General features: G+C 44.1%; 1 protein-coding gene across 4 annotated transcripts in view; it reads right to left on the bottom strand.

Moving 5' to 3' along the window:
• AK8 (adenylate kinase 8) overlaps positions 1–25,736 on the bottom strand; it is a 95,300-nt gene that overhangs the window by 13,034 nt on the left and 56,530 nt on the right. For all 4 annotated transcript variants that reach the window (XM_081897182.1, XM_081897183.1, XM_081897184.1 and 1 more), the window contains one exon: positions 14,570–14,711. In XM_081897182.1, the coding sequence (XP_081753308.1) occupies positions 14,570–14,711 (142 nt within the window). The remainder of the gene's footprint in view (positions 1–14,569; positions 14,712–25,736) is intronic.

Here is a 25,736-nt window from a genome sequence, read left to right as displayed (position 1 = left end):
GGATCCATCAGCCTCCAAGGACGGGCCATCCCTTCTGCAGAGAGGGAAAGGTGCTGAAAGCCTAAATGTCAACAGGAAGTGATCTGACCATGACAAGCTGAGAAAACAAGGTCCAGAGTGTGGCCTGCCACAGTGTTGGGCACTGACATGTTGGGATAGTCCCATGCTTATCTTGGCAGACATGAAGTCCTGAGGCACCCTAGAGCCAGTCACCTCAGTATGGATGTTGACAATCACCCAGAACCAACAGTCTGGGAGGCCTCAACACCACCTCTGAGACCAGCTCTGTCAGCTCAGACAGGGAGACAGCTGAGCAGCAAGGCAGGTGGTAAAGCAGCAGAATCCCTAATCTGTCCATGTTTCCCAATACCAGGAACATACACTCTAGTTCCCTCTAACTGGACAGAGATCCTGGAAAGAGAGATGGAATCAGCAAGTCCCCCTTCCCACCCTTCAAATCTGCTCTGCTGCTGTACTGAGTGCCAGGTGGTGGGCACAGCTGGCTCCACCCTGCTCACCCACCCAGGCCTCAGTGATGCAGAACAGATTGGCCTCCTCATCCACAATCAGATCATGGATGAGGGAGGTCTTACTCCAAGCCCACCTGGCATTCAACAACAGCAGCCACAGAGCCAAGTGCTGGCTGATAAGATAAACCCAATTCCCCAGAATGGAGGAGGGGGTAGAACATGGCAAAGTCACTGGCTGCCTGTGCTGTGTGTCCCTTACCCTGCCCGCTCAAACCCCCGCCCCATATTATACCTCCCCCTACCCTGAACCACAGTGACTGGGACGGAGAAGATGCTCTCCCCAGCTCCTCTCTTCCCATGCACATCCCACAAAAAATAATAATTTAAAAACATACAAGATAGAAACAGTTAAAAACAATTTAAAACAATTTAGACAACTGGGGCAATAATAACAAAATCGAAACCAGCTAAACAATACCCTAACCCAAATGTCCTGACTGCTGACAATCTTAGTCTCCCTTTGGAACAGTGCAATATAGAACAGCACAATGAAACAGGAGGCTGACATGATCATTCCTGGGCATCTCCCCCCATTCCACATTTGTAAGAAATCAATATTTTAGTGTGACAGAGCCTACACTTTGGAACTCCTGCCTATTGTGTCTCTGCTGTACCTTTTTTAGCACCTGCTAAAAACATTTATGTTTAGACAAGTCTACCCAGGTTTGGGTTTTTTTACAATCAAGTGGTATATACATTTCATTAAGTAAAATAAAATACATATCCCTACTCCCACCCCTCTTTGTATATCAAATGAACCATCCCATCCCATCAGGGTGCAGGATGCAACCTAACATGTGGCATGAATATGTCACTGGACATCAGTTTAAGCTTCCTGCTATCAATTGGATTCGACTTTGTGATGACATAACTGAGAGCATGTGAGAGCCCCTGACAGCGGCAATTTAAACAGCTGCAAGCGTGCGTGCATGTGTGCATTTATCCAAGGAGAGCCAAAAAAAAGATATATAACATTGCAAGAGAACAAATAAATAAATAAGACACTATTCTAGAGAGATTGCACTCTTCGTAAATACTCAAAACTCTCTGCAAATGCTGAAAACCATGCACATGTATTATCTCTGTAGTTCTTCAAAGACCTTTCATATAAAATATCTCCTATTTGCTTGTAATATTTCCATTTCCTTCTGGACTGTGGACATACCAAGCATCTGCAGCATGTGACTTCCTCCAAAGAATCCTGGGATCTGTAGTCTGTTAAGAGTACTGGGAACTGTAGCTCTATGTGTGGGGTAAACTACAGTTCCCAGGATTCCTTGGGAGCAGTAGTGTGCTTTTAAATGTACTTTACATGTATGGCATGTAACAGCTCAAACATTTCTGAATGGCTGTGTTTTCAAATGAGCTCATTCGGCATTCAAATGACAAAACTGGACCAAGTTGTCTCTCTTTGCCCATTGAACAGGGGCATTATCAAGAGACCCTCCAAGAGGTTACTAGAGGTTTATCCCCCCCCCCCTTTTGAGATGAATTTTTCATCTTGAAAGGTCAAACTTCCAGCTCCTTTGATTCAAGCTAGCTGCATTTCTCTGCTCTCAGCTTCATGGTTCCCAAGACACAATCAAGATGGGGAGGAAGCAAGGCATTTTGGCGACCAAGTCAGAAAATCCAAATGGCACTTAAATAATTTACAGAATTATCAGGGGGCACCACCAGACGGCTGGAACGAACATCACTGAAATGACCAGGGGCTTCTTTCAAAAGAATTGCAGTGCTCCTGAACAGGTCTCATTCACTTTCGTGGATGTGTGTGTGTGCAGGAGATGGTACCCACTGGGTTTTCCACTGGATGGTATCGAGGGGTGTAAGAAAGCATTGGTTTCTATTCTTCCTTGTATTTGTCACCTGCAGCCCTGTTTCCATTCTGATGCAGAAAGCCACATCAACTGTCTGTCTGCTCTGGTGAGATTACATAATTTACGCAATTAATTGTGTAAACTTCACTGCTATTACTTTATCTCACCCTATTCATTTAAATGCAAAAGAAACACAATGAAAATGGGGTGTGTAATTAACATTGATATCCCACCTTTCCCCCAAGGAACTCAAGGTGGAGTACACAGTTCTTCCCCTCCTTTTTTCCCTCAAAACAACCCTGTGAGATTAGCCTAAGAGACTGTAACTGGCCCAAGATCACCTTGTGCACCTTGTATGTTGAGCTGGGGATTTGAACACTGGTCTCCCAGGTTCTAGCCCAATGCTCTAACCACTGAACCACACTGGCTCTCACTGTAGCTAGCAGCCACTGATAGTGAATTTGTCTGAGCCCCTTTTGAAGCCGCCTAAATTGGTGGCCATCACACCTCTTGCAGGTGCAAATTTTGTCATTTAGTTGTGTGAAGAAGTGCTTATGGTGGAAGAGAGAAGGAGAAGGAGAAGGAGAGAGCAAGAGGGGGAGAAAATACTGATTTTCCCACTGGTCCATTAGCCTACTTTACTGTTCTGGTTTGGCAGCATCTGTTATATTGCATCTCTCTAGCCGCTGTCTCTCACCGGACCCTCCCACACAGTCAACCTCACTGGCTGCTTGCCGAGGATGGACTGTGAGGAGTGTTATTTCCACCCAAACACATCCAATATGTCTCATTTCTGAACCTTTTTGTCTTTTCATCGCCATCTTTCAGGACGCTCCTCTAGTGCCAAAGGGTTGCACTTCTAGTAACAGTTGCTTGTGTATCGTGCAGGCTTGGACACTCAGGAGAAAAAGAGGCTCGTCATCCTGGTGCAGACTCTAGTGCAGTACAAGATGTGAAGCTAGGAGGCTTTGATGGAACTTGGAGTTTGCCAACTGTCCTTGGTTTGGGGAAGAAAGCCAGAAAAACTGTCCAAGAAGAAGCTTTTTTGGTGCCAGGAACGTGTCTTGCAATCTTTATATGGCTGAGTGAAGACTGAAACCTGTTTGCTGGGTCAGCACTTGGGGGTGGGGCAGATCTGCATCCCAATTTGGGCAGGGATCTGGGTCATCATCATCAGCCCTCATAGGGATAGGAGCCTTAGAATGGGAGTGAGGAACTTCTTTCAGTCCTAGGGCTGCGTTCTGTTGTGGGGGACCTTTCGCAGGTTATGTGCCAGTGGTGGGTAAAAGTGAGTAGAGCAATTCATGTGAATTTTAACTTTTTACCTTTACCTTACATTCCAAGCATGAAAACATCCAAGATTCTCCTTCTTCATCTTTCATCCAGGAAAGTGAGAGGCATTGCTCACATGCTGTGTGGCCTGGGGAGTGTTGCAGGGACTCCTAGAGGGCTGTATTTAGTTCCCAGGCCTGAGGTTCCTTATGCCAAGAATATTTCAGCCCCTCTCTACCCCCCACCAAGACTGCATGCCCAGAAGCCTTTAATACAGTGCTGGGGGAGGAATGTCTGAGAATTGCATCAGAAACAGAAATGGGAGTGAAAATTCCTACAATTTGCACATTCATACAAGGTCAGGAACAGAAATCAGGCAAGTGAGTATGAGTGGTATTGGCTATTTGTTTTTAGTCTGCAGATGATAGGTAGACAATCATGCTGCTTACTGTATTGTTTTTGACGTTTCCTTTCCATTGAAATACATGGAAGTTCATTATGTAACTCATTAAGTTACAACCACAGCATGTATTGGGGACAAATAATATCAGTTAAAGTGGAGGCTAAAGTGCAGCAGAACAAAAACAGCACTGGTTGGTGCAAAGTCAAGATAGGATGGTAGATGCTGTCTCCTTACATCGCTATGTACATATGCACGATGGCCAATTCACGCTCATCATTGTACATGACTAATTACATCTCAAGATAAAAAGGCCCTCAGTGGAGATACACCATACATTTAAGGTACACCCTCTCTACTCAAGAATCCCAGGAAGTGTAGTTTACCTCCCATGGAGCTACAATTCCCAACACTCTTAGCAAACTACAGTTCCCAGAAGTAGGGGGTGCTTTAAGTGTAAAGCGTGTTTGCAGCCTTTATTTTGCAAAACATCATTAACAATGCCTAATTCAAGTCTGGTCAGATTTTAATTTTCATGGGTCATTGAACTGCCTAGATCAAAAATCAAGAGCAAAAGTTATCTGAAGCTAACATCCCTCCATTTTGATGGGTCCAAACACAGGCAGTACAGCTGCATTAGGAAAAAGCTCTGCAACTCATTGCCTTGGTTGTATATATATTAAAAAACAAACAACCTTTTTCTCAATCCTCCTATCACTACAGCAACATATATATAACCCATCAAGATTAGTACCCTGAGACTCCCACTCATCTGATTTCCTCTGATCTGCTTATTACTCAACAACTAAATGTTTCACAAAGCCATTTCCCAGAGAAATATTTATGGCTCCCCAATGTTTATTGAACCCTCCATCATGATCAAGGTTTTATGAGCACTCTGTACACAACTCTGAATTAAAAAACATAATTCTTGCTCCATCAAACCTCAGCTTGATGTGGCATTTCTCTCCCTTTATACGAGTCAGCTTCAGAACCCCTTACAGGAGAATTTGTTCATAGACAAGGAATATTTCTCAGCCAGAGATGGTGGCTGTGAGGCGCTCTGGTTGCATAAACACAATGTGATACAGCGAGAGCCAAGCCTGGAATTGATTTTCTTGGAGGATAAGGTTATTGATGGCTACTGTGCTCTGCCTCCACAGCTGGAGGGAGGAATGCTTCTGAGAACCAGCTACCCAAAACTCCAGGAGGGGAAAAAGTTCTTCTGCTCAGGTGCTGCTTGAGGGTTTCCCACAGGCGTCTGGTTGGACACTGTGAGAATAGGATACTGTTTGACAGCCTATTGGTCTGATCCAGAAGGGCTCTTCTTATCTTATGATTTTTCTGCTTCTGGTACAGATGTTAATGCATCAACATGGAGCCCTCCGGATGTTTTGGACTAGAACTCTCATCAGCCCCAGCTAAATGGTTGGCTACAGCCCAACTATTATTATTATAGCCTTGTAACTGGAATATAAAAGTTGGGTTCTGGTAGTTGGTCACCCCTCCTCCTCTTTGCTATGTCCTCCAAGGGGCAACACTGAGACTAAGGAGAAGGAGGAAGCTGCTGGGCAGTGCCACCCCCTGGGCTGGTTGTAAGAAGGCAAGCAAGTGGGGTCCAGCAGACTGAGGTTAGTGGGGCAGTGCCCCCCCCACACTCCAGTGTGCAAGCCTCCACTGCTGGAGCTGGACTGCAAAATAATGTTGGTGGTGGCGTGTGTGTACTGTAGTGTGTGTGTGTATCTTCCTATATACATAAAAGTATAAGGCTGTTGTAATTATGTGGTTTGCATAGCCATGAACAATAGGCAGGCAGGTGAGGAAACAGCATGGGTGGCAGGTGGTCCAAGCAAGCTGTTTAACCAAAGAATGAAGAAGATTCAGAGAGAGGCTTGGCAAACCCCTCTTTTAACTGTCCCCCCATTAAACTTTCTGAAGTGCCTCCCCCACCTTTTGAAAGGGGTTGGGACAAATTGTGAGGGAGTAGGGGAAGTGTAAAGGGAGGAGGGGTTGGGAAGGGGTGGAGGAAGGGAGTGGAAAAAAGCTTGGAAGCTAAGTGGGGTTGGAAGTGAACAGAGGTGGCAGCCCCATGGGCAGGGGAGAGAAGTGGGAGAGAGGGAGAGAACGTGTGGGTAAAACGCTGCTCTTTCCTGGCTCATTCTTAGGGATTTCAGAGATCCCTGTATCCAAGTCCTATTGCTCTTGCAACATCTGTGATGACTATATTGCTTGTGGCACAGTGTCTCGCTCTCCCCCCTCCTCCCTCTATCTGACCCCCACTATAGATCTCAACGGTTGTTTTACCTTGTCAATGTTTTGTCTATATTTGCTTTAACCCAGATGCCCCCGCTTTGCTGGCAGCTGTGGGACTTGGTCCCCTCTCTCCTATCAACAATAATTAGGCCTTGTAAGACTAATGGAAGAAATCGTGTCTAATTACCTTGCTGAAGACCCAATTATACTATTAACATTCACAGGCTAGAAGCTAATGATGAGGAGAGCCTTTCATTTGCATAGCATTAAGTTAATTGAGCTGGAAGCTATAGGGCAAAGAGTAGTGGGGGGGCAGGGAGTGATGCTGGCAAGGTAGAATTACAGAATGGATAAGGATGTCCAGACCGGGACAATTAATCTGACAGTTTTATTAATTAACGGCTATCTGACTACCTAGAAGGAATAGCATTTGGCAGTCTTTGTGTGTGTGGGCGGGGGGGGACAGCTCACCTCCTTCTTCCTACCCAATGTTAAGAGCCCGCCCTACTGCTGATTATGTATTATGGTGCAATTTGTGGATAGTAACAGCGCTGTCTCTTTGAAAAAGGCTAGTCTGCAAACTTTGAAGCATACAGGGAACAGCCATGGAGGCAGAAGCTCCCAGGTTCACTCCTCAGCATCTCCTATTCAGAATCATGAGAACTGAAGTCTTATTTTATTTTCAGATTAAAGATTAAAGACTCAAAGATATAGCACATGTTCTGAATGCAGAAGGTCTCAGCTTCAATCCCCAACTGACCTGCTGTCAGCAAGTGTATTGAGTTTGACAGCGCAAGGGCCTAACTCTGCGTAAGACAGCTTCCTATGTTCCTAATTTTACAACACTTGCATACAGCCAGAGAAAGCATTCCCAGTTCACAACTCGAGTAGCTGCCTTATCCAGGCAAAGTCCCATCTGTTCTAAAAGAACTTCCCCGAGTTAAGGTTCCCACTTAGCCAACATTATCTGGCTTTCTGCTTTTATTCCCAAAGTTCCTGGGAGCTGGCCAGGTTCAAAGGTAATTTACATTTTTGAGGTAGCTGCTTCAAAAGTTAATTGCCCCACAGCTCTCAAAAGGCAGATAGCAAACCTAGTAACAGACTTCCTTAAACTAAGTTTTAACCCTTCAAGAAGCAAGAACGACCTTTCCACATTTACTCAGAATAATAATATTCATCAGTTCCCCTCCCCGCCCTCCAGCACAAGCACAAACAGTGGAAATAAATAGTCAAATGTCAACAGCTTAGAAATAACAGGACAGCTTCATTTCCCTCTCATATATTTCTTTTTCCTCTCTCATTTACAATGTGCCTCTGTCCTACGACGTGCAAAAAAGACCCTGATCTTCCCAGTCTGAATCTTAAACCCCCAAAGGATGCTGTTAATTTAAAATATGAAATTATTATCACATTATATTGTTTCTCTCAATCTAAGGTGCCATGGAATAATATATTTAATATTTCTTTACCCAATTTCCAACGCTTTCCAGGTTTCAATTTCCACATCCTGCAAGGCCGGTACAAGTGTTGTACAAGTGGGGCATTAGGCCTCTGCCTCAATGGGCAGCTGACCCTCACCACCCAATCTGGCTGATCATTTTGGCTGGCAGCCCAGAGGACATAAGAAGAGACTGCTAGATCAGGTCATTGGTCCTTCTAGTTTAGCATCCTGTTCTCACAGCAGCCAACCAGATGCCTGTGGGAAACCCACAAGCAGGATTGGAGCACAAGAGCACTCTCCCCTCCTGTGGATTCCAACAACAGATACTCAGAAGCAATGCTGCCTCAAACTGCAGCAGCAGAGCCGAGCCATCATGGCTAATAGCCCTTGATAGCCCTCCTCTCCTCCTCCTCTTCCTCTTCCATGAACTTGTCTAATCCTATTTTAAAGCGATCTAGGTTGTTGACCATCACTGCCTCCTGCAGGAGGGAGTTCCACAGTTTGCACTGCATGAATAAGTCCCTCCTTTTTTCTGCCCTGAACATTCAACTTCCCTGGATATCCACAAGTTCTAGTGTTAAGAGGGAAAGAAAAACTGTTATCCACCTACTTTCTCCAGGCCATGCTGGTTATAAAATTCTATTGTGTCGCTTCTTACGTTTTATCTAAACTAAAAACTCCTAAACACTGCAACTTTCACAGGGGGTCACTTGATCCTCTCGATCATTTTTGTTGTCCTTTTCTGAACCGCAATATTGGATAATGCTCTGACCTTCAGAAGCAGCTTTCTTGGGGCTCAAGGGGCTGTAATGGGAAGCCCCCTGCCCTCCCCATAAACACTCAGTGCCTGTCCAGGAGGAACACTACAAATAGTCCTTTGGATCTTAGCCTTTCACATTATCGCTGAAGATGAAAACAGAGTTGTAAATTGCAAGACAACCACGGGGTCCACATCCCAGTCACTGAATTGTCCTGGGCTTGCTTGATGATTACTGTAGCAGTGGCAGCAGGAACACCTGTTGGAGCAAGGAGAGGACTCTTCTACCTCCTGCCAGAACCTCCCTATGCTGCCACTGACTTGGTGGGCAGAAAACATCAGCTCTCAGGCAAGATGAACAAAAAGATCCCACAACTGAGAATAATCCTGGCAGCCAGTTTTGGAGAGCGTCTAGTCCCCCACTGTCACTCCAGCAAGACCAGCAGAAGATCTGGGGAGATGATTTGATCCACTGTGCCCTCCCGCCCCCAAGAAAACCACCATTTCCCCTGAGAGTTTGAAAAACTGGGCATCTTTTGACTTCTGGGGAGAAGGAATGGCAGATGACTGTCTGTTAGCTCTCTGCCGACAGAAGATAATTATGTGGTGGTTGATGACAGTCAGACAGATGGTCTGACTATTATAAACCACTCTAGAGATAAGAGTGATCCAGGTAGATAGAACCTCAAATGCTTTGATCAAGGTCATTTTTTGGAGTCTGCACCTGGGAGCTTGGATGGGGGCTAGAACGAGCTGGCAAGCTGAGGAGTCGACACCATGCCCAAATGCCACGTAACAACCCTTTGTGGGTATGAAGACCCACATCCTCTCTTTCTTAAATAAAAAAAAAACTGTAAAATGGAGAGATTTCTTTGATATTGGTAAAAATTACAATCAGGAAAAATTTCTTCTTGTTTCGTTTCTTTCTTTTTCAGTAGTAAACAAGAGAGGGAGCCCTTTCTGTGGCTATTCTCATATTGTGGGATTCTCTCCCAAAAGAGGTCAGTCAGACTGGCTGCCTCTTTGCTTTCCTTTGCTGGCAGGCAAAGACCTACCTGTTGAGACCAGCCTTTGGAAACTAAGGTGCAGGTGATGCTGATCACTGGGCTGCTGTCGGGGCAAAGTGAATAGCTGGCTCTAAATATATTTGCATGTATTTTAACTATTGTTATTAACTACGGTAGTTTCTTTTTATTACTTTGTGTTTTATAAGGTTGTTTTTTTAAATATTGGATGCAGCCTTGAATCCCATCTGGAGAGAAAGGCAGGATAATAGAATAATAATAATAATAATAATAATAATAATAATAATAATAATAATAATGGAAAATTGTGGAATGCCTTCCCTAATGAGGTGTGCATGTGTCCATTATTAGTAACTTTTCAGGAAGAATGTGAAAACATTCCTATTTAGCTAGGGATTGAGTGGCTGAAGAATACTGACCCTGGAAACCATGAGGTCATAGGATGGAAGAATGTTTTTAACTGAAATTGCTTTTACAATGTTTTTTTAAAAAACTCTAACTGCTTTTAGATGCATTTGACTGCAACTGTTTTTAGAATGTTTAAATCTGTTTTATAATTTATTTCATTTTCATCTTTAAAAATGGTATCTCTATTAACTGCCCTACAATCCTTGAGGAGGAAGGTCAGGTTACAAACTCAGTAAATTATAAAATTAATGATTTCTCATCTTCTTTTCTTCATTGATCTTTGTGTGGTGCCATTTTGCAAAGCAAGCGTACAGCATGGGATAAGAGCCCAGTGTTTTAAATTTATTCAAGTGTTGATTAATCCAGCCATCAAAAATAATATCTCTCTCTCTCTTTCTCTTTCACATACACACGAGCACTTTTGACTCTGGACTCCAAAAACTTCCCTCATTAACTTGTTGGGATCTTAATTAAGTCACGTACCTTCATCTCTCCACTTTTTTTTTATTATTTCGATTGGCCACGGAAAGCAGCAGGTAAATGTTAAGAGGAGGAAAGAACAGAAGATTTGAAGTTAGGTGATCTTTAACCAAAATCTTTCTTCCAACTGAAACGGGAGCCTCCGCAGAATACATATTCAGCTATAAGTATTCCTGCCCACGTCTGGCAAACTCACGGATAATGGCACCATGTGAAGGTCACCGGGGTTCTATTAGCTCAATTAATAGAGGAGTAAGATAGGGCTAATACCTAGCTCTTCAAACGGCTAAAGAATAGAGCTGGTAGTAATAGAGTTATTAACCTCTCTCAACCATTGAATTTTGCTGCTGGTTCAAACCCATCTCCTAGTTCAGGCCTCCATTAATAGGCTGTTTATTATCCCTAATCCAACCTGAAAATCAGATGCTGGAAGATGAAGGCCTAAATAATGACCAAAAGAAAAAATGCAGGGAGAATCATCCAAATTCCCACTCTTCCCTCACCACTTAAAATTTGTTCTTAAAATTTAAAACACTCATCCTATATCTGGTTTTGGGAAAGTGGAACATATTACCAACAAAGCAGAAATGCTGGGGGTTAGGGGAGTGATCCAATTAGAGAGACCCACCAGAGCCTTTTAATATTGGCTCAATCTGTGAAATATTAAGAGAGAAGTATAGACAAATTACATTTTATTGGAATTGGGCCTGGAGTCTTTTGCCAGCCCATTTGGGCACTTGCTAAGTGCCCCCAAGAGCTTGGAAGGGTCCCTCACTGGCTGCACTGCCATTCTCCACTGGCCCCTCTGATGCTTATTATTGGCAGTGCTGTTTTTCTATATGAGCCAAGCTCATCTCCTATCCGAGCATAGGTGCCATCGGCCCCCTCAATATTTGTAGCAGGGGACGAAGCCCCCTCAATGTTGAGGGGATGGACGAGGCCTCCTTCCAACGATGTGCGCCTCATCCTGACAATGCGTGTGCCACGTGGCATGCCCTGTCGCCATCACCCCCTACCTACGAATGTGGCTCAGACTGCCTCAAACGGATGCCACCACCTCCCACCCAGCCACCCAGCACCTTCCCTCTCCTGGCTCTCTGCCACCATCACAGCAACTAGACCAAGGTCTCCACTGCCACTTCGAAGCGTCCACTGAAGCCAGCTCCAGCTGCAGACATACTTCCAAAAACCAGGTCACACTTCCAGAAGTAAGTCTGCAGCTGCACACATTACCTGGCCAGAGTACTGAACTTTCGAAATTTTGAGAAGTGTGAATCCTGAAGGATAGCTCTGTATTGGTTCAAGTTTCATTTTGGGAAGTGAGAATTTGGTAAGACCGCCTTTAAATGCAAACTGAATCATATTCCTCCTCCAATCCCATTCAGTGGAATAGTACTTCCTTGTAGGGATGCTCCGTTTTGTTATTATGCTTGATAGACTGATCCTCTAGGTGTCTATATAATCGTTGTTATAAGCCCTTGGGGCAGGTGGCCATCACCAGGTATTGCAGTGAATTCCATAATTTAAAAATTACATTGCTGTGTGAAGAAGTACCGGTACTTCCCTGATTGTCTGTCAGTACAGCCAAACAGTACAGTACTCCTGTTTTGTGCATGTTCAAAAACGGGTGACAACATATGCGCGAGCTGTTTTCGGACCAGAAGGAGGATGTGACAGGGGCATAACAGGGCATAACGGGGGCAAGGGAGGGCTTATGCATGATCCACCGAGGTGCACGATGACCTGGAATGTAACCCCCGTGCAAAATGTGGGTTGCCTGCATGTCCTTTGTGAGCCTGCCGCTGTTCATCTTGCTTTGGGGGCCTACGCTGATTTAAACAAAATTTAATACCTTCTCTGTTGGCAGTGTGAAATACATTATTTCCTTCTTTGCTTTAAGGGCAGATCTCTGGGTGCTGTTCCTGAGGTTGCAAGAGATCTCTCTTTTTTATTATTACATATTAAGGAACTTTATAGTCCAATTTGCTCCTTGTAGTTTGGGAGGTGGGGGTGTTCCTCCCCACCCTCTCAAATAACTTGATTTTTCATTCTTCCCTGCCATCAATTACTGAGTTTCTTTCCTCTACTCTTCCATAAGACGGGAGAGCCAAGAGACTGATACTGCTCAAAGGTATATAATTCAGTATTATTTGCACCAGGTTTATGAGATGGAAGTCAGATAAAACATCGTAGTTGAACACTAAACCATTTATTACTTCTAAGAAACAGACTCACAAGTTTATGTCCCGACAATAATTCTGCCTTTTGATCAACCAGAGAGGTCTACTCGGAGTTCCCAGCACAGAGTAACGGACCTTTCCGCCAATAACTTTGCTTACTGATGTGACGGGGTTTTAATAATAAAACTTGATATATATGTAAATTTATTTTAATCTAATTTCATCAACCTGAGCCCACCTAAAAATGAGGAGGCAGAAGGGGAGATGCAATTGGTTCAGGCTGTGATTTATACCTTTCCACTTCCATTCCCAGATTGATTTCCAAGCACTAATTCTATCTGGGTTTCCCGCAGCCCCTCCCCCGCTGAAATCACACTCCATTGCAGACAGTGTGTTTTATAACCTGTGCCAGAAGAAACTGATTTACAGCCCAGCTTCCACCAGGCCGCTAGCTGTGCTTCCACCGATTGTTTCTCTCTCACCCAGTGCTTGTCAACAGCTTTGCGTGTGTATGTGGAAGGCATCAGTCTCAGAATCAAATCAGTTTGTCCGTCCCCTAATAAAACACATACACCCCTCCCATCATACTCAGTTAGGAGTTTCCACACTCATGCAGGAGTGTAGTGGCAAATTCAGAAGTGCAGGGACCTTTTGTGGGAGTCGTAGCCACACCCCTTTCTAAGATTATACAACCTTCTGAGATGATGCAATAATCTTATAACTGCACAACAATAATTGCAGATGCATTGCAACAACAAATGCAGGTTTCCATGTGCTGCTTTTCAGCCAGATCTGCTATTTTCTGCGAACGTACATAGCCAAATGATTTGGTGTGCTCAGCTTATTTTCTTCCAGAGTGGCTTAAGATCTGTTTCCCTTGAAGTTCTAGTCTATGTAACAGAACTTGCACTCCATTCTCTGGAAACTTAAGCACTTTGTATTTTCAGTACTCTTAAATGATTAGTTTTGGAGCTTACAGTGGTTAATGGGGTGGTTCTAGGATGCTAGAGGCAGGGATCATGCTCTGGAAATAGTAACAGGCCTTTGAAATCCCTGCCCCCACTGACCCCACAGCATTACACCACTGCATTCACATCAATAATCCCTACCTGTGGCAAAAGGTGCCCCCTACAGCTAGAGGCACATCCAGACTGCTGTAATTCAAGGGTCTAAATGTCCCATTTCTGCACATGCAAGGCTTATTCTCCTGAGGCTTCACAGGTCTATACACGAATGACAGCTTGGAGAATGGCCTGGGTGCCTTTTTCAGTCTACATTCCTTCATGGGCAAGCTCCCAGGGGCCACATGCCAGTGGCTGGTGGGGCCACAGGTGAAAGCAGACAGATCAACAGTTGCCGCTCATACATCCTGTAGCATGGTTGACATTCCAGCCAATCAGAATCCAGAGGTTTCCACCCCACCAGCACCACCCCACATCTCCATTCTCCACACAGGTAAGCGAGAGCCATGGTCACAGTTCAGAGACAGAGCAATGCTGGGGAGGAGCGTGGCCTGTGGAGGGCCATGGCTTATGGAGGGTTGTCATGGGCAGGGAAGAAGTGTGGGGATAACAGAGGGTATTCACATAGATATTTGGGGGCAGGGCAGAAGGGAAGATTCAGGACAAGAAGTAGTGATGGTCAACAACCTAGGTGTATTTAGAAGAGGATTGGACCATGGAGGAGACGGCTAATGATGGCTACGCTCTGCCTCCACTGTCAGAGGCATTATGTCTCTGAATACCAGCTGCTGGAAACCACAGGACAGGTTGCATGTGTGCTCAGGTCCTGCTTACAGGTTCCCTACAGGCATCTGGTTGGCCACTGTAAGAAACAGGATGGTGGACTAGATGGGTCACTGGCCTGAACCAGCAGACTCTTCTTATGTTCTTATGGGAGCACAAATACCCACCACTGCCTCAGGGCAGGCTGTGAAGGAAAGATCACTGCTCTGCCTCTGAGTTACTCACACACAGAAGGTCCCTGAAGAAAAGTTTCTTGGTTACCTGTTTGGATTAATATTTGCACGCTGCATCAGCTTTGCCTGGTCCTCATCCCGAGGGAATCCATGGAGCACCCAGCCTCGGATGTGGCAGTCCAGCCTGTTCAAACGCTCTGACAGCATCTTTACAACAATGTTGTCTGCAACTGGATGGAAAGATTTGGGGAGAACATGCTGGAAATTGACATCATGGAAATGAAAGCACAGGAGAGTTAATTAAGGGTCCTAGCTAAGCACCTTATGTTGATAAAAGAGAAGGTGAATTAGGTGGGATCCTTCCCTGGACCGATGAAAGCAAAGAAGAGACCAATGTTCTAACTAAAGCCCTTGCTTTGGAGTTACTAGAATTTGCTTGAGCCTTACCTGGCTAGATATCAGAGGAAGTAATGAATTTATACACAAGCTAAGTGAGCTACAGTTTAGGGGCTTGAATTGTGAGAAGCCTATAAACACACATAAATGGCTAAATATCAAGTTTTATATACAGTGGTACCTCGGGTTAAGTACCCAATTCATTCCAGAGGTCCGTACTTAAGCTGAAACTGTTCTTAACCTGAAGCACCACTTTAGCTAATGGGGCCTCCTGCTGCTGCCGCACTGCTGCCACACGATTTCTGTTCTCATCTTGAAGCAAAGTTCTTAACCTGAAGCACTATTTCTGGGTTAGCGGAGTCTGTAACCTGAAGCGTATGTAACCTGAAGTGTATGTAACCCAAGGTACCACTGTAGCTGGTTAAAAAATAAAGGAAATGGGAAAACAGACCCTAAAGCAGCCATTAGCGTTCTGATATTACAAAAATATTCTTAGTGGTTATATTTTTGTCATACTGTGTTTATAAACCTGTGCAGAAATACCTGTACCAAATTTTCATCAGGCCAGGTGTCCATAATGTGTCAAACCACACTAGTGCCAGGTGAGGGCTGGGTCAGTCCTCAACACATCTTAATCTGTCCCTGATCAGAGCCTAGAAATAGCTTGCTATTTTGGAATCATCATCATCATCAGTGGAGCAAACTGCCAGGCTAGCATTTATTTTTTATCCCCACACTGTACAAGGGGACAAGGAACTGAACCCAGAAGACTAGGCTTGCGTTGGTGACTGGAATGAGATCTGAACCCAGGAGTTCCTGGGGTGAGAGTCAAACCCGGGGGAAAAACTCACACTCTTGGACACAATGCTTCACCAGCACTCAGGATCATGTGATAAGATGGCAGGTGACTAGATGCTTTTTAGTGATAGTCTCCTTACTTGTGGAAACAAGGTCTCCTTTTAGCATTAAGGTCCTGCTTGAAGGCTTCCCATCAGTCAATAGAATTCATTTTCTTATGTTATTTTCACTAATATACATATTTGTTCATGCACACATTCCCCAAATATATTCATTTTTGTGCACATTACTTGGTTAGAGAATTGTAAAAATTCAGAGAAGTGTATGTTTTGAAGAACAGTCATGTTTTGGAAAGTGCAGATTCATAGGTGCAACTTTAAATGTGAACCAAATCAAATTTCTTCTTCCCACCCACTCTCCCCCTTGCCCTGCCGTCCACAAAATAAATAAATACTAGCCTACCTTAAAAGGCTGTTATAAGGGTTGCTAAAGAAATGAGATAGTACCCCAAATAAAACAGAAACATAAAACCCTAGAATCCACTTTCAGAGGGGAACAAATCTTTTGAGAATTTGGAGAACTGCACTACTTAGAACAGCTGCATTAAAGAAAACATCTTAGCAGGTTTTCAAAAGGCCAGGATGAAGAAGAGATGAAATCTACATCACTTCTATTTCCCTGTGATTAAAACAAATGAGGAGGCAGTAATGTATGGTAGATCTTCTCACATGGGGCTTCCTTGAGGTTGTCGGGAAAATTGGCTAGTCTCTGTAATTGCCATTAGGGTAAGACTAAAAAGCTAGCCCTAGATCTCTCAGCCTCAAGTGTACCACTAGCTAGCAAAGTTGAGTTCACAATCCTTCTGATGAAGTCATCAATCCGCCTGCTTTAAGGGGATTATGATGCATGAGAATTTCAAACCATCAGTTCTCTTTCATCCTAAATGTGTGCGAGTCTTCAGCCTCTGTCTTGGAGCTGGAGGGGTTGTGTGTGTAAGGGAATCTCTACAGACAGAGGTTTTTGGTCTTTGGAGAAGTCCAAAGGTAGATTTCTAGTGGAAAGGGCCCAATGGCTGGCAATGTTTGGTTAAAAAAATAAAAAGAGAGTATTCATCAGGGGTGATCTTAAAGGAGTGTGTGCACAGGAGATGAGCCAAACTGAAGAATCCCCAAGATGCTTGATTCTTACCATGCACAGAGGGAATCCCCAAGATGCTTGATTCTTACCATGCACAGAGGCTCACTTGTGGTGAAAGCAAGCCAATTGGGATTGGCTGCAGCTCCCAGAGAGCATGAAGCCAGCACCTGTAGTGCAGCCAATCCCAGCAGGCTTGCTCTCCCCACCAATCAGCTGATTGGCAGTGACTGTAAACCTTCCGACTAGATGCCATGTCTCCACCTGCCCCTCACCTGATGCCACATATGATGTCACGTGTGAGGCAGGTGGGCATGGGTTTTGGAAAAATGGCCTCAGCCAAACTGGGACCTCTGCAAGTCCTAATGAGGCCTGCAGTCTGGAGATTCCCCACCCCTGGGTTATTGGACTAGGACCCAGAAGACCAGGGTTCAAATTCCCCACTCAGCCATGAAGTCACTTCCTCTAACCTACCCAACAGGGTTGTTGTGCGGATAAAATAGGGAGGGAGTAGAAGCATGTATGCAATACCTTGAGCTCCCTGAAGGAAAGGTGGAATATAAATAAATGTAGTAACAACAATAATTTCTGAAGGATGCCACTTAAGCTCTTGCCAAATTCTCTTTACTCTATAAGCCAGCTTCCTCGATCTATTATTCTATATGCTCCTTCTATTAATCAATCAATCAATCAATCAATCAATCAATTCCTTTCTCTTTTTCTTCCTCAAACAGAGCACCAAGTGGCTAATAATAAGGATGAAATAGGACGCTAAAAAAGAAAGTTAAAACAGAACCCGCTGTAAAGAAGCAGCAGCATAAAATACTTGGATAAACAAATAGGGCTACCTGCCAAATTGCGAATGCCCTGCAGAAATGGGAGGGACCTCAGCTGTGTGACCTGAACAAATATAAAGTGGCAACAAAATTGGCCAGAAAAAACCAACCTCCCAGAGCAGCTTGTGTTGTCCTGGTGCCCTCTAGATGTTCAAGACTATGTAAGATCAGAAAGAAGAGCCTGGCTGCTGTATCAGGTCCCACAGGACCACATAGTCCAGCATTCATTTCTCACAGTGGCCAAGCAGGTGCCCATTATGGGAAGTCGAAAGGCAGAACCTGAGCACAACAGTGCTCTCCCTGCTTGGGATTGCCAGCATCTGGCATTGAGAGGCATACTGCCTCCAGCAATTGAGGGAGAACATACTAGTCATTGTAGCCAGTACCCACTGGTAGCTTAATCCTCCATTAATTTGTATAATCCACTTAACAAGTCATCCACATTGGTGGTCATCACTACATCTTGAAAATGGATTTTTTTTTGGGGGGGGGGATATTAATCCCCACAATAACCCTGTAAGGTAGGTTAGGCTGAGAGGTAGTAACTGGCCCAAGGTCAGCCAATGGGTTTCATAGCTGAGTGGCATATTTGAACCCTAGTCTCCTCTGGGTCCCTGTCTGTTGCTTTAACCACTACACCCCACTGGCTTTACCCTAATATATTTTCCTGCAAAAGAAGGAGAAAGCAAAGAAGCACTTTGCTTGACCTACACTCTAAACCCATAAATCCTTGATAATCCAAGAACCATACAACAATATTCTTGGGATGCAAAAGTTCTAAAATTCACATGCATTCACATGTGAAGCTTTCCTAACCCAATATCTTTGCCTCCTTTAGAAAAAAAAAGGAAAAGGTTTCTGACATATATTGACCTACACTCTAAACCTATAAATCCTTAATATCCAAGAGACACATAACTACGTTCTTGGGGTGGAGGTCCAGGGAGCTCTCCATTCTAACCAGGTGAAAGTTAGAAGCTTCTTTGATAGTGCTGTCCACTTACCCTTTTCCCTCCTCTTAGATATTTTCTCCCTCCTTCCCCCATTAGGTCTAAAGCCTTCCAACATTAATTCAGATGCCTGAGGGTTGATCTCAGGGTTTGACAGTTAACATCTTGCCCTGAATACCAGCTACCGCCAACGGCTACTTTCCCTGGATCGGCCTGTCATCCCTAAATTCAGCAAAGTGTGAGAGCAGAATACCTTATTATTCCACAAAGGTCAAATTGGTTTAATATTATTTGAGTCCTCCAGGGAAATCCCCAGTTTTCCTGCTGACCATGAAGTTCGCAGGAGTTATTTCTTTTTGTTAACAAATGGTTTCAGGAAGGGATAGTCTATTGGTTACAGTATGTGGCCAGCCAAGAGCGACAAAACTAGACAAGACCTGGGTTCTGACCTTTGCTGAAGCAACACCTGTTACCCCTGGGAGCTATCCTAGGTCCTGAATAACCTGGTTCTGACCTGTTGCATAGAAATCTTTCTGCTACCAGGTAAGCATGATGGCTATGTTGCAAGTTCCTAGATACCAGTTGCTGGAAACCTCAGGAAGGGAGAGTGCTTTTGCACTTGGGTCCTGCTTGGAGGCTTCCCCTTGGGGCATTTGGTTGGTCACTGTGAGAACAGGATGCTGGACTAGATGGGCCATTGGCCTGATCCAGAAAGCTATTCATAGGTTTTTAGATAACTGCTGCTGTCTTCCAAGTCTAGCACCCTCAGACTTTGCCCAGCACCCTGTAAACACTTGGCCTAATCTAAAGTAGGCACAGCATGGGAGCAGACAATTGGATACCTCTCCATTGCTGCACCACATGAGATTCAGCTTTTGGAATAATGACACAAACGCTCACTAAGCAAAACTTATTAACAGCCTGAATATCACATTTGGCAGAAGCTATTACTGGCTAGTGGTCCACAAACTGGTGAGTGTGCAATTTCCCATTGGCTCTCATGACCCAAACTCTGGTGTCCATTCAGGAGTATGCTCATTCTAAGGCTCTCTGCTAGAGGAAGCATAAGCCCAGCCCTCTTGGATCAGTCCAAGTATATCTGATTAGGACTGGGAGAGAGACCCCTGTCTGAAACCCAGGACAGCTACTGCCAGTCAGGATAGACAATATTGAGCATATGGATCCATGGCTTGACTCAGTGTAAGGCAGCTTCCAATGTTCCCAGTGAGCTTCCTAAGCTCAGGTCTCCATTTCAACCATTCAATCCATTTCAACACAATGGGGATCTTCAGAGAAAAGGCTTATAGGGTCTTCTTAGGGAGGCCAGCCTCATACTTGCAGAAGCCTTGAGGCAGACCACTGGTCTTGCTAATTTTATAACCCTAATGTGCAACAGGAGACTGAGTTACTCTTTCTGTCTATCTTTCTCTCTCTTCTCTCTTCCTCCATTGCCCTCCTCTTAAAAATAAATAAATTAACATATATATATATATATATATGCCAGTGGTGATGTTGCTTGTGCAATCCAGGGCTCATTTATGGGCCCTGACACACCAGTGGATATCAAAGGGCCAAACTCTGTTCTTGTTATGAGTCTTTGGGCTGGAACATTCCATGGAAGCCAACGACCTGGGAATACTGGCTCAGGAGGGTATGCAGTGTCACGCCCCAACAGCTTCTTGCAGCAGAGCCAGAATCAGACAAGGCCTCCTCAGAGAAGGAAGATCCCATTGCTGGTTCTTAGCACATAAGGGGCTCAAAGAGGAGACAGTGGAAACTGAAAACCCCTCTGAACTTACTATCCAGGAAGGTGCCCCACTCAGGGATGTGACAAATCCAGGGAATCCAATGTGCTAACTGGTGTGTCCCCTTCCAGCTGTAGAAACTGTAGCGTCACTGCCAGGAGCAAAAATGGTGGCACAGCGCCAATTTAATGGTAGCATGAGGCCATCCTTCTAGTCCTGCTTCAGAGGAAGCCAGAATGAAACCTACTCTTGAGTACAGCCGTTGTGATGCACCAGGAAAGAATGAGGCACCAGGGGCAGCTATAAAGCCTCCTGGTTGGTGCCTAGCCATTGCAACACATCAATTAGCTTAGCTGCCTATCGTTGGACAGTTGGGCCAATCTCCATTCTTGTGGTTAAGAGGAAAATCTAAGTCAGGGGAGGTCAACATGACATAGACTACTACTCCCATATAGTCCCTGACCATTAGCCATGCTGGTTGGAGCCAACGGGAGTTGAGGTCCATGTGGGCACCACAATTTAAGCCACACAGCTGTGGTGGTAGGAACAGGGCAGTTATAGTCAGTTTGGGAGCTAGGGCTGAAAAATAGTTGAGTTGCATGGCACATCTGTCCACAGATAGATGAATAGGGGCCCTCTTGGCTTTCCAGAATGTGCATGAGTTCGCCACGGAAGTGTGTGTGTGTGTGTGTGAGAGAGAGAGAGAGAGAGAGAGATGGAAAATTTACTGAAGTTATTAGGCCTTGACTTCCAGGGGAGGAACATGGTGGACTGAACATCTTCTGTCAGCAGGCTGCAAAGGAGACAACTCCTAGGGGCCGGTGGGGCATGCCCATTCATATGGTGTATGGACTGTGTCATGTGATCAATTATGTGGGAAGGGGCTTGCCTGGGCCCCAACAATATTTTGTTCACGTTGGCACACCTGGCAGGTTGCCAACAGAAATAATTACACGGTGATTAATGATACCCATGACATAAATCTTGGCTATCAAATTCACTCTGCAGAAAAGTGTGAACAGGGAAATAACCTCTGACACTCTGAAAAAGCCATTTTCTAAACTGAGATACCGAGAAGCTGTCAGCTCCTGGGAACCCAGACGCGGGTGAGTGACTTAAAGCGCAGGAATAAACATTGTACCCAAAAGCCATGTAGTAGCCCTGAAGGCAAAAGCCTCCATTTCTCTAATTATCTTTGAGAAGTTTATAATTTACCACTGAGGACTCAGCTACATTCATAAAGATAAAGTGCTTTATATGTGTTATAACACTGTGACACCACATGGCGCTATGAAGTCCCATCTTTTGCCAACAAGATTTCCCTGCATGAAGTTTACAACAGGTTTAACTGAATCACCTTTTTGGTGTGTCTAGATCCTGCCTGAGAGAGGTTTCTCTGTCTGCCAGTTGAAATTTACAACTGTTGTATGAGCTACTTTCTGGCTTTAAGAAAAGTTTATCATTAAAGGGCTGAAGCCAGAACAAAAAGCATGCTCCGTTTGAACCAAGTAAGTTTTAAACGATCAAGGGAGTTTTGAATGCTAATAATTTTTATTTTCTTTAAATCTGTTTTCTCAGTGAAAGTGTTGCCTTGAAATCAAAACTAATGTTGCTACTTCTTTTTTCCTTTGTAGAAATGTGGTTTGATAGCAGATCTTAGATCTTAAGGTCATGACAGGGGATTGAAGACAGGAGACTGTGAAGATCTTAAAGTGGAGACTGAATTGTTAATATCAAGAACATTCAGTATGGCAGATAAATTGTTGGACATTCCATTGGCTGTTGGTGTCCTTCAGCAATTGTTTGATGAGTAAATAAGAGTGATTAGAGCTGAGATTGATGAAATGGTGAATGAAAGCAGACCAGAGAAGGATGAAATGGAAAGTGGCATTAAAGAAGACACAGGGACTTCAGAGAAAAATATGGATGAAGGATTGTCAGAATAGGAGGGTGAAATGGATGCAATAGATGGTGAAATGGAGAAGTCCTCCATACAGGTATTTGAAACAGCCAAATGGTTGAGCTGAGATGTTGGAGGAGTGGAATGAAGCCTTGGATGGAGAGATGAAAAGACATCCTGAGCTGGCTGAGATAGAGTTGAGAGAGAGAAAGGACTCTGTTTACAACTTGGAGTGAATTCAGAGGAAAGAGCTATCAAACCTTAAGTGTTTTCCTTGGGAAAAGAATGGAAGAAGCATAAATGGAAAAGGAATTTAAAAAAAATCAAGACGGAACACCACAGCAAATACAACAGGAAATGGGAACGGAAGATATGGAACTAGGTGCGAATTAAGAAATGCATAATAAGTAAAGAACGATGGAATAGTTAATATACTGTATAATCACAGCAGAAAGAATCTTGTGTGGACTAAGACAGAAAAGACTTATTATTGTTTAATATGTTGAAGTTACTGGAGATAAAGTTGATATATTTGATTAGAGAAAAATTATTGCTGACATTTATTATTATTAATAATTAGAGAACCCCTTTTGAACTTTTTGCGGAAAAAACCAAAATGAATTAATCTATTTGGATTGGAAGATTGGGAAAATATTGTCTAACAGAAAGTAGATCAGTTGGGTGTCATTCTAGAGTGAATTTTTTGAATAATTTATTTTTATGTAACTGATGGAAAATCAGAAGTCCTTTTTATTTTTGTTCTTCTCTTTTTTCCTCTTTTTAAGTTTTCCTTTGGTGTTTTCTTTTCTCTGTTTGTTTTTATTTAGATTAGCTTCTTTTATCCTACTGTATTATGAAAAAGCTTTAACTGGCCAAACTGCAGGTTGGAATGGGCCCTTCTTCCTTTAGGCCAATTGAATAAAGTTGTGTCAAATTGAGACCATACTATTTCAAAAGACCAAGGAGACAACCACCTATGTGATGGATAAACAATCTAAAACTATGTTGATGCAAGAAGCAAAAAACAGAGAACAATAGAGAAAACTTGAAGAGGCATATATCTAAAGATGGATGTGAGATGCTTCAAAAGGAAGAAGAAAAGAATGTGTGAAACTAATGCCATTGCATCTCTTCCTTACAAGGGAAATTGTGAGCAATTTTTAAAAAGTTGAACCTTATTTTAAACCAGGTTATTGAGGAGCCCGCAATAGAGTTGCTTTGGGGATGGAGGGCAGTTGTGATCCAGCGATCCATCACCGCCATTTCCATTCCAAGAGACCATCTGGTCAGGAAAGATCTGTTTTTGCATTCAGGCAAGAGCAGCTCACAGACCCAAGTCTGGATCATCCTTGCGCCTGAAATAATCTCTTGGTGAAGCATTCCTTTCCTCTTCCTCCTCAGCTTCTAAGTGTGGGGATTTTATCTTGCATGAATAAAGATGATAAACTTGCACCTCTTTTAGTCTGCAAGGTTTTTCTTCTCCCCCCCCCACTTCCTGCCCCCGTGTCCAGCTGCCTTTTATTCTCCACTTTCTGTCTCTTCACGTGTGGGGGTTTCTTTTTTCTTGTCTGAAGATTTTTCTAGATTCCCACTTTGAAGATGACATCTAACGCTGCATCTGGTCTAAAGTCTGCATTATGAGAATTCATGTAAACTCCAGTTTCCATTAGAAATTGAGGTCCAGGCCCTTCAAAGTGTGGCTAACATAATAAGTACAGGAGGCATCTAAGACAATCATTATTTCCTTAACACCACTGCTGTTTTTACAGCTTTTGAGTCCTGCCGATGGAAGCTCTGGTTATGTAGCTTGCTAACGTTTGCCTATGATGTACTAATAAACAGAACAGTGGTGATCAGAGACAAACCTCTTGGCGAAGTGAGTTTGTTTATTAAGCAGCGCCACCTGCGGGTGATACACGGTTGCTGCAATGTGGAGCCATGCTCGCCAAAGGAAGAAAGGTGCATTTTTTGGGTGCAAAGCTGAATTTTACAGAATAGAATAGATGCCTCTACCCAAGACAGGGTGTGAGGGGATAGAGTGTGTGTGTGTGTTGAGTAGACAACAGTTACAGCTGCTACATCAGAGCTATGGCTACCCAGCATTGCAGCATGTAGTTAAACTAAGGCACTTGCTCTTTCAGGAGGTAGTAATGGCCACGAACTTTAAGAGAGGATTGGACAAATTCATGGAGAAGGTTATCAGTGATGACTAGCCACAATGTCAATACAAGCAGAGGCACCGATGCTTCTTGAAACCAGTTGCTGGAAACCGCACAGGGAGAGAGTGTTCCTGCTTGCTGGTTTCTCCCTGGCTGGGCACTGTGAGGCAGGATGCTGGTATGTTCTTAAGTATGTTTTAAAATATCGGCTTCAGTGCTGAGCCGGCCTTAATCTGGGAAAGGTGGGACTCAGGTGGGCCACAGGCTCCCTCCCCCAACATTAACTGATAAAATATTGCAGTGGGTGGTAGTGTGTCCATTTGTTGCCCTTTTCAGGGTTAATGCTGAGACTGCCCTCAGCTAGTGGCCTTCATAGGTAATGTTCTGATGGGGGAAGAGAGGGGCAATGAGTATTTCCCACCATGTAAAGACACACTTGGGCCTTCCCTACAAGGGGCCCTTCTGGTCTGCACACCCTTTATTCACACAATCCCACCCAATGAGAGCCAGTGTGGTATGGTGGTTACAGTGCTAAACTAGGACCTGAGAGACCAGGGTTCAAATCCCCCCCTTGGGTCAATCACTCATTCTCAGCCTAACCTACCTCACATGGGTGTTGTGAGGATAAAATGGGTAAGAGAACTATGTAAGCCACCTTAAGCTTCTTGGAGGAAAGATGGGATAGAAATTAAATACAAAATAAAATAAAATAATTGTCACAACAAGAGCATTTGGTTCATAGTAACAACTCTTAGCATTCAGACCAGTTGTTCCCCTAAGTGGACAGTACCGTTTTGCTTGTGGGGCTGTGGGATTACGTAGGTAAAGGTAAAGGGACCCCTGACCATTAGGTCCAGTTGTGACCGACTCTGGGGTTGCAGCGCTCATCTCGCTTTATTGGCCGAGGGAGCCAGCATGACTAAGTCACTTCTGGCGAACCAGAGCAGCACACGGAAACGCCGTTTACCTTCCCACCGAAGCAGTACCTATTTCTCTACTTGCACTTTGACGTGCTTTCGAATTGCTAGGTGGGCAGGAGCAGGGACCGAGCAACAGGAGCTCACCCCATGGCGGGGATTCGAACCGCCGACCTTCTGATCGTCAAGTCCTAGGCTCTGTGGTTTAACCCACAGTGCCACCAGCATCCCTGTGGGATTACATATGGGGTACTAAAAGGCAAGAGAGTGTGCTGGAGGTGCAAATGAAAAACATTGCACACATTGAAAAGCTGGCATTACTGGATGAAGTTCATCAGTTTTGTTGAATTAATTAAACCGAACACTTAAAATTTAAAATTTAAATTTAAATTTAATTTTTAAAATAAATGTGTAATTAAT

Source organism: Podarcis melisellensis, assembly GCF_964234715.1.
Source record: "Podarcis melisellensis genome assembly, chromosome: Z".
NCBI classification, from domain to species: Eukaryota; Metazoa; Chordata; class Lepidosauria; order Squamata; family Lacertidae; genus Podarcis; species Podarcis melisellensis.
The sequence above is the reverse complement of the archived record's forward strand: the minus strand, read 5'-3'. Positions and strand labels throughout refer to the sequence as shown.